At 40.4% G+C, this 16,768-nt stretch overlaps 1 protein-coding gene and 1 pseudogene across 1 annotated transcript in view; both read right to left on the bottom strand.

Annotated features, from left to right (window-relative positions):
* Positions 1-501: 501 nt before the first annotated feature.
* LOC145464068 (BTB/POZ domain-containing protein 6-B pseudogene) lies at positions 502-3,285 on the bottom strand (annotated as a pseudogene).
* Positions 3,286-6,060: 2,775 nt separating this feature from the next.
* The window catches only part of LOC145464567 (glutathione hydrolase 1 proenzyme-like), a 16,835-nt gene continuing 6,127 nt past the window's right edge, over positions 6,061-16,768 (bottom strand). Inside the window, exons 4-11 of the mRNA XM_081448501.1 lie at positions 16,498-16,670; positions 15,544-15,840; positions 14,267-14,465; positions 13,254-13,558; positions 12,514-12,650; positions 11,454-11,644; positions 10,358-10,598; positions 6,061-7,142 (exon numbers count right to left, since the gene is read on the bottom strand). Coding sequence (XP_081304627.1) covers positions 6,876-7,142; positions 10,358-10,598; positions 11,454-11,644; positions 12,514-12,650; positions 13,254-13,558; positions 14,267-14,465; positions 15,544-15,840; positions 16,498-16,670 — 1,810 coding nt within the window. The 3' untranslated portion in view covers positions 6,061-6,875. The remainder of the gene's footprint in view (positions 7,143-10,357; positions 10,599-11,453; positions 11,645-12,513; positions 12,651-13,253; positions 13,559-14,266; positions 14,466-15,543; positions 15,841-16,497; positions 16,671-16,768) is intronic.

The following is a 16,768-nucleotide window of genomic DNA, read 5'->3' as shown; positions in this document are numbered from 1 at the left end:
AAGCAGAGACAATAAGAAACCATCAAAACAGGTTTCGGTGATGATTAAACATTGTCTGAGAAACTCACAAATTAACTCGATACCAGAGTAGAGAGTTTTCTTGCTATATTCTTAAGCATACGCGTAAGCTTACAGCTAGCGTGAGCAGGTCTTATTATTCATTCCCAGAGCGAGATTGAAGTCTTGTTTTCGACCCTGAAAAACCCACCTTTTCCGTTAGCTCAGAGCGTAAAACTACATATAAGCGCCCTGGTTCGTATTCCCTGCCTTATTCCCTGTCATCGCTGTGAAAAATACGCAAGAGAATCTCTCAACTCTCACCATTTGATCACGCAACGTGACAACATCCACGCGAGAGCCCCTGACATGTGCGTGAATCCGCGCGGATATATGACGTCAGGATGGCGCAATTTGTTCTAAAAATAGAAAAATTGTCCCATATCATAGGTGCGCGCGAATCCCGAGACTTACGGTCTCCGTCCCCGATTATGGCTCCTGGTTCTCCTCTATAATTGTATTTCCGGAAATATTGATCTAATACTGATATCGGTCGATATGTTACTTTTATCACACGTGGCTGATTCCGCTCTGAGAACCCTACCCTCGTACTAAAACCTGCTTGCTGCAAAACCACAACTTTTCAGTCCTCCTTTTACAATAGAATTGTAAAACCCTGGAACAATATCTGCAATCTCGCCTTTCATGACAAGTTTTCTAGTCTAGATACGTTTAACAATTTTCTGCGCTCCACTTATTTTACCTTACAGGACACTACTTGTAATATTGATATGCCCTGCACTTGGTTCCTCTCCCGCAACTGCCCTTGCCACCGTTCTTAATTTATCTGACCAATTCTAGCTGCACCTTACTGTGCACTATAAGGTATTAATTAGATTTATTGTAATTCTATTAAATTTTAGATCTGACGGATAGTGCTAGAAAAATCTTTGTTGAAGGTACGTTAAAGCCATTACATGGAATTACTAGCTTTATTTTACGACTGAGAAAATTTCTTCATTGTGACTGGCTGAGAGTAGGTCAATTTATCCTTAATTTTAAATTTGTACTGCAGTGCAAATAAAAGCGCGCGCGTTCGCAATTTTCTCAGTCAGATGATATCTGAGTAAAGCCTGGTTCACACTAGCGACATAAGGACATAACGACATCGTCACGAACGATATAAAAAAGACATTATCTCAACGTAAAAAGGACGTTATGTTTGTAGTGTGAACATGTAGACATATGACATATTAACAACATAACAGCATGAACATAACGACATAAAGATAAAACTGGTCTTTTCCTTATGTCGTTATGTCGATGTTGTTATGTCGCTAGTGTGAACCAGGCTTTATCGTATGAAAGCTCAAGCAATTTTAAAAGGAGCTCAGTCACGGTGTTTTGTCTTTTTTTATTTTCTTTCGGCCACGTACAAAATCTCCTTAAAATGGAAGGAAACCTGAAAATAATAGTTTACTCAGATAGAAAAACATCAAAGAGATATTAATAAACCATAAAGGAACAAGAATGATCAAGAATGGCGAAGATTGATACGGATTGCAAACTACGAATTTGAAAAATTTAGACTAAACTTTTCAAAATGTGCAAATCGTGACTGAGCCCCACCACTCGTACTATTTGAAAATTCTTTCAACTTGCACTCGCCCAAAGGCTCGTGCAATTTTAAGAGAATATGTAAATATCACTCGCAGTGTAAATCCATAATTGAGCTCGCATTCATACGATTACCTATGCAAACAAAGCTGTTATTTAGCGTAACAATGATAACTAAACGCAGAAATGTTGTAGAAGTGGTAGCGAAAAATTAATTGTACTTTTTACTCTCATTCCTGCTTATTTATAGAAAAAGAAAGAAAAACAAACTCACTGCCCCATTGTTGCAATATTTACTCTTGTAGGCTAAAGATAAATTCAGGAAGTTGTCCCTGTTCTACTCCAGTTGTACCAGTCCAATCTTCAAACGTAAATGTAACCCCTGAACTCTCAACATGGCTATTACCATTCCTTCCACCAAAAGAGTCAGGACCACTTATCACAGCACCAATACCATAACTGTCGCCTTTAATTATAGAAACAGGGGGGTCAAACAAAACATCAAAGCCCCAATAATTCTTTGATTTGTTGTGCAAAGATGAAAATGTACCTTCAGTAGATACAACAGTAACATAATCAGGCAAATGAAATATCGTAAGACTCACATAGTAATCATTACCCTCACTACCAAACAAGTAGACCCCGTGCAACAGTATGTTTTTGTTTACAGAGAAATATAACGTACTAATATTATTACCCCAACCTGACACCACTGAGCCAAATCTGAAACATCGTTCAAGGCCGGAACAAGCACCTCTCTTCGATACCGGAAATCCAACTTGAGCGCCTTTTACTGAGCTCAAATATTTGACAATGTCACTGACCTCATCTAGAGTGAGTAGTTTGCTGTCAAGGACCACACTGGCAAACTCTTCATGCGTCATCACAGGGAAACGTATACCTTTCACGATCTTCTCTCCGAGAATTCGTCTCTTTACTTGACCATCCGCTACTAAACCCTGCTTTTCCGATTCCTTTGTCGCCCATTGCATGACTGCCTTGAATAATTCTACCTCAGAAATGCGCAAGCTATCTCTTTCAACTACTGCCTCAAGTAAGGATCTCTCAATTGTCGCAAATCCATCAGATTTCACAGCCTCTTCTGTCTGTTCATCGATCACTTTCCAGCATCGATCCACCAGGCTTTTCTCTTCATATTTCTGGGCACAGGGAAGGATGCTGAAAACATTTGATGGATCTAAGTTTTCATATAGATATTCGGTGCATTTATCAGCCAGTGAAGGTACCATGTATTTCTTCGCCAAATACAACACTCCCATCACATTACTTCCGCTCAAGATCACTTCATCGCTGTACATGTAACGAAACAACTCCAACAGACTGTCGTACTCACAGTCAGGCAGTTCAATAGAGTCTGTAGTCTCCGCCAGCTCACCGTGAAACATGGCTTCAAACACAGGACTGCTAATCGACAGCACAAACTTGTGAGCAGGAATCACTTGTTTACTTTCACTTTCCCCTTGATGGGCCTTTTGCACAACAAACTTCACATCGCTGTAGAGATCATTGTTGAACATAAACTTGCTTCGTTCTCTGATGCTGGGTCTTGTTGTTTGCCAGTTTTCCTTGACGACAGACATGGTTTCTGTCGTGAAATCCTCACTCTGAAAACTGATGAAGGAAGGTTTAGTTTCGATCTCTCGAGTTGCCTTGTCGCATTCGTGATTACACGGGTTTAGAAATATAGCCTGCGGTTTTTAAGACAATTTGAATTTAAAATTACCTAGCAAGAATTCATCACGCAGATCTAGTTTGCGTGACCTTTAGCACGGGGTTGGTGGTGGTGGGGAAATTTGAAAATCGAACCCGAAAAGTTAATCAACAGGAAAAGAGTACAAGATAGATTTTTCTTTCGTTCTGATTCAGACTTAAATTCACGGGCATAGTCAGTGTGTTGTTTGAGTAATAAATTCTGCAACGCTCCCCTCAAGCAAAAGAAAGTCACATTACTGAAAAGATCGTTGTTGAACATAAACATGTTTCTTTCTTTTATGGTGGGTCTTGTCGTTTTCCAGGTTTCTTTGAACAGAGACATGGTTTCTGAAGTGATATTCGGTGTATTCAAGTAAGGACTGAACGCCAACTCCGATATTCCAATTAAACTCAACCTGACCGTCAAGGGCACGGAAGTAATAAGTCTCTCTCAAAACTTCTTTCTTAAGGTCTCTCTTCTTCCACTGAGGAGAAAGGAAGAGGGACCCTGGAAACCGGGTTGTTCTCTTTTGCAGCCCGTAATTTCATAGTGGAAAAGCGTAATAAGCGTGCACGAATTTTGGCTGAGCACCAGGCTCCAAGTTTAACAAAATGGCGGGAATTCCGTCGATCGTGTAAACTAAGAGTTACGACTTTTTACACCTGCCCGCTTTCAGTGTTACGGTCATAAGCGAAATCTTTCGACATGACATCTCTTTACATGCTATTTAACCTGGCCTACGTCAGAAATGTAAGCATAACTGACTTCTTTTACGGTTGAACTCGACTTTTAGTGATAAAAGATGGATGGATTTGACATCAAACTAAGGCTAAGAGTGTTAAGAAGTCTTTCTGTGAGAGACAAATCAACTGTTTTGAATGTTTACATCTTTCGAATATTAAAAGCAGTAGCCGCCCAATTTTACCGGAAGTCATTTATTTGTCATTACTTCCGAAAATAACCGTATAAAAAATTGCCAGTTTCACAGTCAAATGGTCTTTCAGCCGTTCGCATAGCATGTCGAAAGATGGTTGAAAGATGTCGCCTATGCACGTAAAGGGCGCAATATTCCTTCCCAATTTACCCGGTAAGCAACAACATTTTCTCGTCACTAATGGAAAGTCTGGTGTATTGTTTTCGTAGGGATCAATTTTTTTCGGACAAAGGTTTTGGAACGAAAGTTTCCGAACCCTTTATTTGCCCTCGTAACTGCAGAATACCAGGCCACTCGAAGTTGTACTCCTTGAAAACCTGGATAGTTTGTGCACGGTCTAACTTTTTTTCACGTTTTTAGAACGAGAAATAGTCACATTACATTACTGCGTGGCTACGTGGCTACCTGTAATCGATTATAATTTCTCAAAAATTTGGATTGTAGTAGGGCCACTTTCCATGCAAACATTTTTATACACTAGGCAATGTTTTTCACAGCCATCTCTTGTAATTGCATTCTCGTGCCCAGAGCTGATGCCGCAGGCTTTCGTTAGGTTCGTCATGCAATCTTTCCAGTACCCTGGAGAAAGGCGCCACTAACGGCTAAAGAGTCACGCAAGGTCTCGCTGACAGCGTGACTTAATGACTGATTGGTGTGTTCTTGTGTTTTTGCTTTGCCGTGATTCCCTGCTGTTGCTTGCAAATATATAAGTCGCGAATCTCACTGAAGAATCCAAACAAATCAGTATATTATGTAACAAAACTATAGGAACAATATATGAAGCGTAACCCTCACATCACACTATATGTAATTTAAGTTTGCAACATTATTATTACGTAAATTATTCTTTCATTATAATACAGTGAGTCGAACCTCTCTTTACAGGTATCTGCATAATACAAACACCTCTATAGATCTCTTGCAACTGACGTCATCGCCGCCATGTTGGAATAACCATTAACAAAATAATTCTTCTTAGCTTTATTGTTCCTATCATCCAACATGGGTCTTTGTCAGTTGGATCTCTCGGGAATGGTTGCATACAGTTCAACTTGGGCTAGAGAAAGCTGAATTCATATACTCTCTACATCTATGATACCAAATCTTCTCTAATACGAACACTCGTTATTTCTCCTTTGGTGAGTATCGATGGGTTCCGGACTGCACGTACTAAAAAAGAAAGCGCAATCAAGGTAGCCACGCATTGCTCATGGGAGGTGCCTTTGTCAGTAGGATTGCAGCGATAAGAAAATAAATACATTGAAAACTCAGCTGAATTTCCTAGCTCCATGAACACTGACTTTTTGAAGGAGGTGGAGAGTGTCCTCAGTGCAAATGCTCCACCAACTGAGCTATCAAGCTAACTGGGAGCTGGACACATTGTGAGTTCGTAATATACCCGTAGATGATGAAGAATGCAAATGAATATATGAAAGATCATATATTTGAACTGCGGAGAAAGATATGAAGACGTGATTGTTCATCACAGTCATACACACAACTTAAGTAGTTGTGAAATTAAAGCCTGAAAAGAATTCAGGCCTGAACGGGACTGTTCAGCGTCAGTCATTTAACACTAAACAGCAACACTCTTTATTTAACTTGATGCTGTTAGGCGAACTTGAACTTAGCAAACCTTAAAGAGGAAATTATATCTCAACATTCCATTAGAGATTAAAACAGACAAGATGTAGCAATTGAAAAAAAAAAAACATAAACCTTGTAAAAGAAGGACTTTGCTAAGGATTAACTCTGTTGCCCTTTACAAAAATTGAACATCACTTCGGATCTTGTGAGGTTTCAACTACTTTAATCAGCTTTCAACTCTGCTCTTCTCTATTCTTTTACATCTTTACGATTACACGGATATAAACAACTCTCAACAACAAGTCTAGCCCCGAGATCTTCTCGGCGTTCTTTGATAATGAACAGATTGGAACCATATTTTCTTGCGCAGTTCACTTCAAGTGATGCTTGCGCATTAGATATTTACATCTATTCCTTCGAAAGAGTAAACACAAATTCGGAAACATTTTCTTTCTAAATTTCGTTATCGTTTCAAAAATATCTGGCCAAAATAAAACAACGCCGAAGAGCAATACAAAAATTACACAATTCATTGTGATAAAGTAAAGTTAGCCATAAGTAACAAGAATGAATAAAAACACTGAAGCTAACGGCTAGCAAGCAGTGTTTTAAATCTCTACAACACGATAAAATCGAAGAAGGCCGGCTTACTGGTTACACCTTTTTCCATAAACGATATCAGTCTTAGGCCCTGTCTACACCATGCCAGAGAAATTTGAAAATGCAACAATTGCCGGTCATTTTCTATTTGCCAGCCTTAAACTCCCGTTTTGATAGAATTTCAGTGACGGAACATCTCAAATTAAAGAAGAGATTGCGATCACTATCATCAACAAAAAAGGTATTAGCGGTAAACGTTATGTTACTTTAATAGTAACTTTGGTGAGCTCAGCATGACTGTTGCCTGCCAATTGTTCTAGCTTTCACGACATATTACATACTAAAACAAATCTCCTCTCACCCTATCTAAGACGGGAGAACCTACTCACTAGCAAACAGATTATCATTTATAGATCTTCAAATGCTTTAAAATCCCGCGGCCCAGGAACGCTTTCTAGGGTCTGCTTTGCCGTAAAGTTTCCCATCAGGATTTGTGGCTGCAGCCTGCACGACTGCGTAACCGGTTTTGTTCCTGACCTCGTGCCCAAGCCTCTGTAGGCCTTCTTGGATGGCGAGGGACATGGGATAATCTTCGTCAATACGAATGTACATCGGAAGTAACTGATGATGGAGCCTGGGGTCAACGACAGATTGTGATAGAGTTTGGTTGAACCAGAGATAATTCATCACAACCTAAATCAGTGTAAAATATATAGATACAGGTATATTGTCAAGTGCAATTTAGAGAAAAAGTAAGGCATAATAGAATGAGTATATTTGTATCTGAGAAGGATTTTCGGTTTAATAGAAAGAACAAGTCGAGCAACGGAAGGCATTTGTGTTTTAAAAATTGTTATAAGACTTATAATTGCACTGGAGTCAAATCACAACTTCGTTTGTGTGTTACACTTCTCTGTACTTCTGCTATTGCTGCTTTTCATGTGACGTTATCATTTTCCAAAATAAGAAATTACCAATCCTTCTGAAGTTTAAGCTTCATCAGATGAAAGACCCTCCAAAAACTTGACGTTTTGCAGCGTTTAAGCTCGACAGGGTTCCTTATTTTGAAATAGGGCACGTTTGAATTTCCAAGTTTATGCGTTGTGTGACATTAAAATGGCGGCCCGATAAGGCTCTCGAGTAGGTCAAAAGATGAGTTATTGCACAAGTTTTTGCGAACTAAGCTATTTGTTGCTCTATAAAAAGTGTTAATTTCAATGTGTCGGAGCTCTAGAGTAATAACTTTTCGTTTCAATGGCAAAACTCGATGACAGATATTTCTGTTACTTTACGGCCGCCATGTTTGTGTCCCGCCGAGGGACACAAACATGGCGACTTCATACAAAGCTCTATAAATTTGAGTGAAACACTTCTCCGAATAACGGGAGAATGAACAACTGCACAGACCTAAATCTCGGCGAGGTTGTTTATATATCAATCATCTTTCATATCCCAGCTTCTTGACTTAATTCATTCAATGGTTATGATTTTTATTTTTGATGGCGTGACACTGCAAACCAGCCATACATGAAAGCTTCCCTCCGAAGCCAATCACAATTTCGTATTTTCAAGAGCATAATCGCAGTTTTGATTCAACGTTTATCTCGTGCTCATATCTTCTCGCTTCTCCGAAGATAACATCATGGGTGGCAATTTACCCCTAAATTTTGGCGCGGAAGTAAAGCGTGATTTGTTACCCATGATACTACTCTTGAAATTATGAAATATTTTCACTGGTCACCATTTGATAACGCGTGTGAACATCAAGTAAAATTGTTTATTTTTTTCCGTGATCACGTTCTTACTACGCCATCTTGTTTCAATTCATAGATTACTTCGTTACTTTAAACGCGGTGGTGTACGACAGCTAACGTTTTGTAGTATTCTACTAAACCTTGAAACGTCCTCCAATTAAACAAGAAACAAGAAACAAGAAAAAATTGATAGCTAGCCATACAGAGAGAATTCTGTATCTAAGGAGAGAAATGAAAAAAAATTCGTCTTATTCTCCTAACGATCAAAGTCTTGTTAGAAATAGCAATCTCGTATCTCGAGTCTTCGCTCCTTACTGCGCATGCTGGCTTGACGCTCGTATTCCGACCGCTGGTCAATGGGAACGAGGACACTGGGTACGAGGGAGAAAACATCAAATAAAATCAGGAGCCATAATCGGGGACGGAGACCGTAAGCGCGCGCCATTTCAAGTATTGGGGTTGTCCCCATGATATGGGACAATAATTCTATTTTTAGAACAAATTGCGCCATCACCTGCGGCACACGCGCGTACACGCTGCGAGGATTTTTGCGGATGTCGCGCGGGGGAAATGGCGTTCGAAATTCCCGAAATGTTTCATGTTTTTGCCCCACAACTCAACGCGTTTACGTCTGTTGGAATTTTGCTTAAGTATTTTCGTCGTAAGCTGCTCCAGTTTGAGTGAAGTAAGACGGTGCCGAATTTAGGTATGTTCCGCTGTAAGCTTATATATGTCGCTGACCAAGTTGTGTTCCGACTGATGCTTCTTTTACATGAGCTGTACATTACTCCACTTTAAATTTCACATATGTTGAACATTAACAGCTTTTCCATTACACAGTAAAAAACTAGCTGGATATATTTAGATATAGCAGAGCTTCAGGGCTTCATAGTTTCATAGCTCCTCTTGCCACACGCTTGCGAGGAATTTGTCAGTCTATCGCGACCGAAAAGTAAAACAAAATAATTGCTAGTTTGAGTTTCGCTTGAATTGTAAGCAACGCTTGATGTTTCATCGAGGCTTAATACCTTTACGTCCGTAGACACTGCTCAGTTTTATTCGTGTAAAAATCCAGTAAATTCTCTGTTGTCGATGAATGAGAGCGCCCGCCGATGTGTGTTTTGTACAGTCAGTAAACATGACAAATTGTACTTCCGCCGCACTTTCGTGTGAAAGCGTACATCGAACTCAAACAATAGCTCTATAGTTTTTAAATATGTTTAAGATTGATAAATGTTTGAGAACATATTAAAAGCTAAGCTGAAAATATGCGAATAAAGCAGAAACAATCAGCAAAGTTACGATGACGCTTTCTTTAATCAACTTGGAGTAACGATTTCGATTTTGTTGATCGAGTTATCAAAACTCCTTGTCTATTTTCATTTTCGCAGTGTAAAACTTCACTATGCTTATGTTGAAGAAACACACATGATGTTAGTAGCCTTTTTTTCATTCGTGAAATTTGTTGCAGCATCTCAGCACAAAAGATAACGAAAGAAATCTTTGTCAAGATTTGTTGACAATTGAAAACACCGACTCGGACTTGAAACTGCACGAACTGCGCTATGCAAATGAGCTAATTGCACGCGTCAGACTTTCCTTTCAAAAACCTTTGCAAACTCACCAAACAAGCAGAGACAATAAGAAACCATCAAAACAGGTTTTGGTTATGATTAAACATTATCTGAGAAACTCACAAATTAACTCGATACCAGAGTAGAGAGTTTTCTTGCTATATTCTTAAGCATACGCGTAAGCTTACAACTAGTGTGAGCAGATCTTATTATTCATTCCCAGCGCGAGATTGAAGTCTTGTTTTCGACCCTGAAAAACCCACCTTTTCCGTTAGCTCAGAGCATAAAACTACATATAAGCGCCCTGGTTCGTATTCCCTGCCTTATTCCCTGCCATCGCTGTGAAAAATACGCAAGAGAATCTCTCAACTCTCACCATTTGATCACGCAACGTGACAACATCCACGCGAGAGCCCCTGACATGTGCGTGAATCCGCGCGGATATATGACGTCAGGATGGCGCAATTTGTTCTAAAAATAGAAAAATTGTCCCATTATATCATAGGTGCGCGCGAATCCCGAGACTTACGGTCTCCGTCCCCGATTATGGCTCCTGATAAAATAAAACACAAAACCTCACCAGAGATATGGCAGTTGTTATCTTCGTGCCACCTGATGCCCCAACCACTAAACGAGGAACCCCTTCTTTGTCCAGAAATATGGTAGGGGACATTGAAGACATGGGTCGTTTAAAAGCCTCAATAAAGTTACTCTCCGAGGGCTCCACGCCAAAAGCGTTCTTTTTACCCGGAGTGGAGAAGTCGTCCATTTCGTTGTTATAAATTATACCAGTACGCGTAGAGCGATACTTTGAGCCAAAGCTGAAAGTTAACACAAAAATGTAAAATTACTACGAGAAGACAATAGTAATTCGGAATAAATTTAATTTTAAAAGGTTGTTATTGTAGGATAGCTGTGTGTTGGTATGTAGATTTGATGTGTCGCTATTCTGAAGGCGAAAAACGTCCTAACACGGACAACTGGTGCGTTTTAGAGAGGGAAGGATGTTAAATGATGAGGCATATAACTTAAGAAATGACTGTCTTAAAGGGGCTCAGTCAGAGTTGAGGTACTTTGGCCACGTTCAAAATTACCTTTAAGTTGAAGAAAACCTGAAAAGAATAGTTAACATAGGAAAAAACACACTAAAAATATAATAATATACCCGGCATAAAGGAACACGGATGATTAAGGATGGAGAGGATTAACTCGGATTACGAACGACGATCTTGAAGCCTTTGGTCTAGACTTTTCAAGTTGCACAAACCGTGACGCACTTCCTTTACATAACGATAGAAAAGGCAGTGAAATATAAGCAAAATACGAGGAAAAGTCATTCCAGCCTACGAGGCAACTCTCCATTAGCGGGAGTAGCGGACTTGCTCTCAAGATAAAGTCACTCTAGAACGACTTGAGTAAATGAAGGACTCCTTCTCCAACCCTTCCGCATACCATACACCCACTAGCTTCCTACGCATGCGTTCTTATCGTTCATCACGCAACCCTCCCCAAGCCAAGATTGCATGACAAGAACAAAGGGAGTCTATGTAGGTCCCAGACTTCTGTCAAACAAATCGCGTCACGTAACTCTCCCCAAAGAAAGATTACGTCACGAGCTCAGAGAGCGTCTATGTAGGTCCCAGACTTCCGTCAAACAAGCTTTCGATGATACATACTAAAGGTTTATCGTGTTGGTGGCGGCGACCGCATCGCCGTCCGGGGAAATAACGGACATGCTCGATGTCCCTCCGGTACCGATGCTCGAATAGAAATCTCCGTAGTATGTAAAGTTGAGGAAGGTTCGGTTATCGTGGATCTTCTGCCTAAGACTTTCACCGAACGCGGTGTCAGTCATATTTACGACAATCTGAAAACAAAAACAAAAACAAAAACATCAGAGAAAACCTTAGAAGAGCGAGAATTTGAATGAAACTTTTAATAGAATTTTGAGTGCGTGAAACGAAAATCTGAGCTCGGAGAAATAGTGGAAGGTTTCGCCAAATTAAACGGTAGTACGCTGGACAAAACTGTTAATAATCAAAAACTTAAAACAAGCATTACGATAGTGACGCAAATAATTTTGTGACTGTCCTAAACCTTCAAGTGTTAAATTCCACACGTGGAAAGTAATTTTCATACAGATCACACAAGAACAGCGTGTTTAAATTTGGTAACGTGTAGGTTCAAGGAGCTCTGTCACGGTATTTTGGCCATGTACAAAATTACCTTTGAATTGAAGGAAACCTTAAAATAGTAGTTTACTAAGATAGAAGAACACCAAAGAGATAATAATAAACCATAAAAGAACAAAGATGGTTAAGTATGGACGAGATTAAAACGGTTTATAAACGACGAACTTGAAAAATTTAAGCTAAACTTCTCAAGGCGCGCAAACCGTGACGTAGCTAGGGAACTACTACGGCAAACTACTGCTGCAATAGCAACGAAAAGTCGCCATAGAGAGAAGGATCTAAATCAATTCTGAACAATTGCTGGAATTGCTCCAAGCTATCTATTTTATCATCTCTCTACATCTACTTTTTATGACGACGACCCCGGCTTAAGCCCGTGCCTCTAGCTTCGACTTAAACGATCGATTGAATAATGAAAATCGGACGTTCTACCAGTCCTCCAGGGAAGACTAGCAAAAACAGCACTGGAGAATAACACTTGGACTGAGGCAACGTGTCAACATTGCTACAGAGACTTTTCAGTATCCATACATGAGGGGCTTACCTCATCAACGTCCCAGAAATCTTCGTCCCCAAGAAGTGCTCTGTAAGCATAAGCAAACTTGAAAGCTTCCACTATTCGATGGTAAGTCAGCACCGAGCTGTTGATATCTTTGCGGTCAGCTCCAGTCATATTGTAACCTGCAAGATATGAAATAACCACGTTATTTACTTATTTATTTATTTTCTTCGATAGCTGTAGTTTCAGTAACTGCAGTATTTTGGTTTAAAGCGACTCGTAGAAGTAACTTCATTGTGACGTTACATTTGTACACCTTTGGTGCCAGAGAAAGCATAGCGAAAGAACCCTGGGTAGCAAGCGTTCCCGCCATTTTGGGGCGCACAGAAATTCAGGCGAGAACAATTAATATTGAGGAGAAGAGGGAAAACGCGCTCCAATTTTCGCGCGGCCAAATTAAAATGCGGAAAACACTCCTAATCGTATGGGAGCTCTTACTACACAGGCTATTGCAAAAGTAAGGTGTTTTGCTCAAGAATAAACTGCAAGCAAGATCTCTTGGCAGCTCTTAGAGACCCTTGCCGCTACTGTGCAAGCTGGTAAGAGAACGCAATCGTCAACCGTCAACATAACTATTGGGTCTTTCCTGTAGAGCCATTGGACTTACTGCACTGCAAACGACTCACAATTACGCACCAAATAATCAAACAGAACCACGTGTCACATTCCTTAACATATAAGGCTGATTTGAGCACACAAGTACATCAACATCTCATGATAATTACCTTTTAAAATATTAAGTATTAATGACAAAACAGCCCCACTGCCGGGAGGAGGGTTAGTGTACCACGTGTAATTCCCCGTTTCTGCTGTCAGCGGCTCACGGACTGCCACGGTGTACTGTTTCATGTCCTCCAGGGTAATTATGCCACCGTTCTCCTGGACGTCTTTGACTATGTCCTTGGCCAATTCACCGGTGTAGAAGCTCTCTGGATTATCGCGAATTATCTCCAAGGTTCTGGCAAACTTGGGCATTTTTAAAACAGAACCCAACTTCTTTAAATTCCCTTCTGCGTCTAATAGCAATTGACTGCAAAGAAATAATAATAATTCTCCTCACTGACTATCTCAAATTCCTTTTAATACATCTGTACTGGCTTTGAGAATTAAAGTCTGAATACGAACCAAGTGGCCCATTAGGCGACTAGGAGTAATTCTACTCCCCCCTGGATGGAATGCTAGTCCATCGCCGGGTTACCCCCAGCATTAAATTCGCCGGTACCCATTTATATATACACCTGGGTGGACAGAGGTACCGTGAGAGTAAAGAACGCAACACAATGTCCTCGGCCAGGGCTCGAACCGAACTGCTCGATCCGGAGACCAGTGCACCAACCATGAGGCCACCACGTCTCCGGAGTTGAGAATTAGTAATGTTCTTTACATCGAGGGAGAAATGATCCAACCATGGCCGCGGTTGAAAGAACTTTTACGGTGAAATGAATAAATTAAAAAGAAAATAAAGTTAAGAAGATTAGGTAAAGTTGTCTACTCTATCTAACAGTCCCGAAGACAACCTGAGATCCGACGAGTATTGAACCGAAGATTTCCAATGATTGCCGAATATGACCGAAAATTGTCGAACATTGACGAAGGTGATCCGAAAACCCTGGAAAACATTCAAAACTGACTTTATCACTTCCAACAGAAGCATATCACCTATTAGGTGATATGCTTCTGCTTCCGATGAATAAAAGCCGCGGCACGGTTACCGTAAAATAGCTTCTGTAATAAATACCTTAATCCTTCATCTTTCTTGATTGCTGGCAGAACTGAACTACTGCTAGCAGCCGAAAATGCAACATGCCCAAATCGAAATCCATTCTTTGCGAAGTCGATAGCAGGTTGCACTAGTTCCTTCCATGGCAATCTACCGTATGCCTTCCAAGCTGCGCGCAATCCTTTAACCTCACCAGGGATGCCCGATGCGGAAGGGCCTGTGACAGAGTTACAATAATACGATTATCAGTTGTAAAATTTTTACTAGATGTGCAATGCTTTTTATTTGTATATCGTGAAATAGCCCATGGGTGATCTGATTTTTAGCATACAAACGAGCCTGAAAGCGGATGTGCATAGAGCCTTTCCACGTGACGTCATCAAATTCTTAAATCCAAAACTAAAGAGCCACCAAAGTTTTTATCCTCATCAGGCATAAGAGGTACTAAATTTACATCTGTTTACAACTTTCCAACTCCGTAGCGCTCTTTGTTTGAAAACCAGCGCATTTTAAATTTCGAGGTTCTGGCGGTGCGTGAAATCCAAAATGACCGGCGATTGCTGCGTTTTTAAATTCCTCCGGCATAGTGTGGACGAAAAACATTTAACGCGCTTTCCGAGTAAGACCTCCGTTTTCAAATTCCTCCGGCGTAATGTAGAGGGGGTGTAAACTTTCTCTAAATCATACACAGACAATATAAACTCTAACTTATCTACAGACAACAATTTTAAGAGAAACAACGACGATTTTGAATTTATAAGGCAAACTTCTGTTATTACGAGTAATAAATTGAGTAATTGTACACAGTTTTGTAGCTAACGATGACATGTAAATACAAAACGTTATTCTCCAGTCTCTCCCCTTAGCGAGACCTTTCGCGGGCAATAATTTGAATGAAAATCATGGTTTAGATAAAGAGAAACTAGCTAAACTCCACAACGATTCAAAAATTAATATTTAAAATGTGAGCGTTCTTGCGTATGAAACGACTTAAACAAAAATATTAGTCGAGGCAGCGTGGTCGAGTGGTTAGGGCGCCGGACTTGAAAGCCGGAGGTCGCGGGCTCAAGTCCCGCTCTGACCACTAAGCTGGAGTTGTTTCTTGGTAGACCCTAGTTCAACTCCTCGGTCATGTTTCTAAATATCCAACTGGTCTGCCTCCCGCCAGTTGGAATTTCTTAAGCCTATTATATTTTATTTGAGACATTTGTTTCTTTCAGTTTAACAAGCTAGATGTAGCTAAGGTCATTGATCATTACAAACATCCAACATTTGAACATTTTTAAGAACTTTACCAATTTTGGAGCTGAGGCTGCTGTTGACATACATTGTTTGATTCGCCTTGCCAGGGGCCTGTTCTCTATAGTCGTACACTTTAACTTCTTTTTTTGCCTTGCTATAAATCACCATAAAGCCACCACCGCCGATGCCAGCTGAGTGCATATTGATGACTCCTATACAAAACAGGGTAGCAACTGCAGAGTCAACCGCTGACCCGTTCTTTTTGAGGATATCTCGGCCCACCTCTGAGCAGGTGGGAGCATCTGCAGCGACCACTCCGCGACTGTAAGGCCCATCTGCCCCAGGGGGAGCTACCGTAACAAAGGAGAATGTATGGTCATTTTAAATTTAAAAAAGCACACAAAAATATGTATAAATAAATGAATTTACAAATAGATAAATAAATAAATTAATTGATTGATTAATTAGCGAGTAAAGATGACCGAATGGACGAACAAATAAACGAATGGACGAACAAATGAACGAATGGATGAACAAATGAACGAATGGACGAACAAATGAACGCACGAAAGAACGAACGAACTAACTAACTAACTAACGAATGGACGAACAAATGAACGCACGAAAGAACGAGCGAACGAACGAACTAACTAACTAACGAACGAATGCACGAACAAATCAACGCACGAAAGAGAGAACGAACGAACGAACGAACGAACGAACGAATGAGCGAGCGAGTGAGGGAGTAAACGACCGAACGGACAAACGGACGAACGAACAAAAGAATGAACGAATGAAGGAAGGAAGGAAGGAGGGAAGAAAGGAAGGAAGGAAGGAAGAAGGAAGGAAGGAAGGAAGGAAGGAAGGAAGGAAGGAAGGAAGGAGGGAAGAAAGCCAGAAGAAACGAACAATCGAACGAATTAAGGGAATTAACGAATTAAGCAAAATCTATGGATAATTTGACTTAACATTGATTGTGCTGGACTAACTGAGAATAAAAACCTTACCTCCTGTGGGAAGTGGTGGGATGGAAAATTCAGTCTTTCCAGTCTTTCCTTTGTCTTCATCTTCATCTTCCTTTTCCTTGCTTTTCCTCAGCACCAAGACAAGCACAACGGCTATAATGATCGCAATCACAATGATCGCCACGACAAGGGCAATGATTTTGCGCTTTTGGTAACTGCAAATAATACGGAGAACATGGTGTTTCGCATCATTTCTTAGAATCTTCTGAAAAGTTTTGATAACTATGGTACAGTCCAATCCAAACCAAGGCAA

This window comes from Orbicella franksi, chromosome 12, assembly GCF_964199315.1.
Source record: "Orbicella franksi chromosome 12, jaOrbFran1.1, whole genome shotgun sequence".
NCBI lineage: Eukaryota > Metazoa > Cnidaria > Anthozoa > Scleractinia > Merulinidae > Orbicella > Orbicella franksi.
Note: the sequence above shows the minus strand (reverse complement) of the source record. Positions and strands in the feature narration are given on the sequence as shown.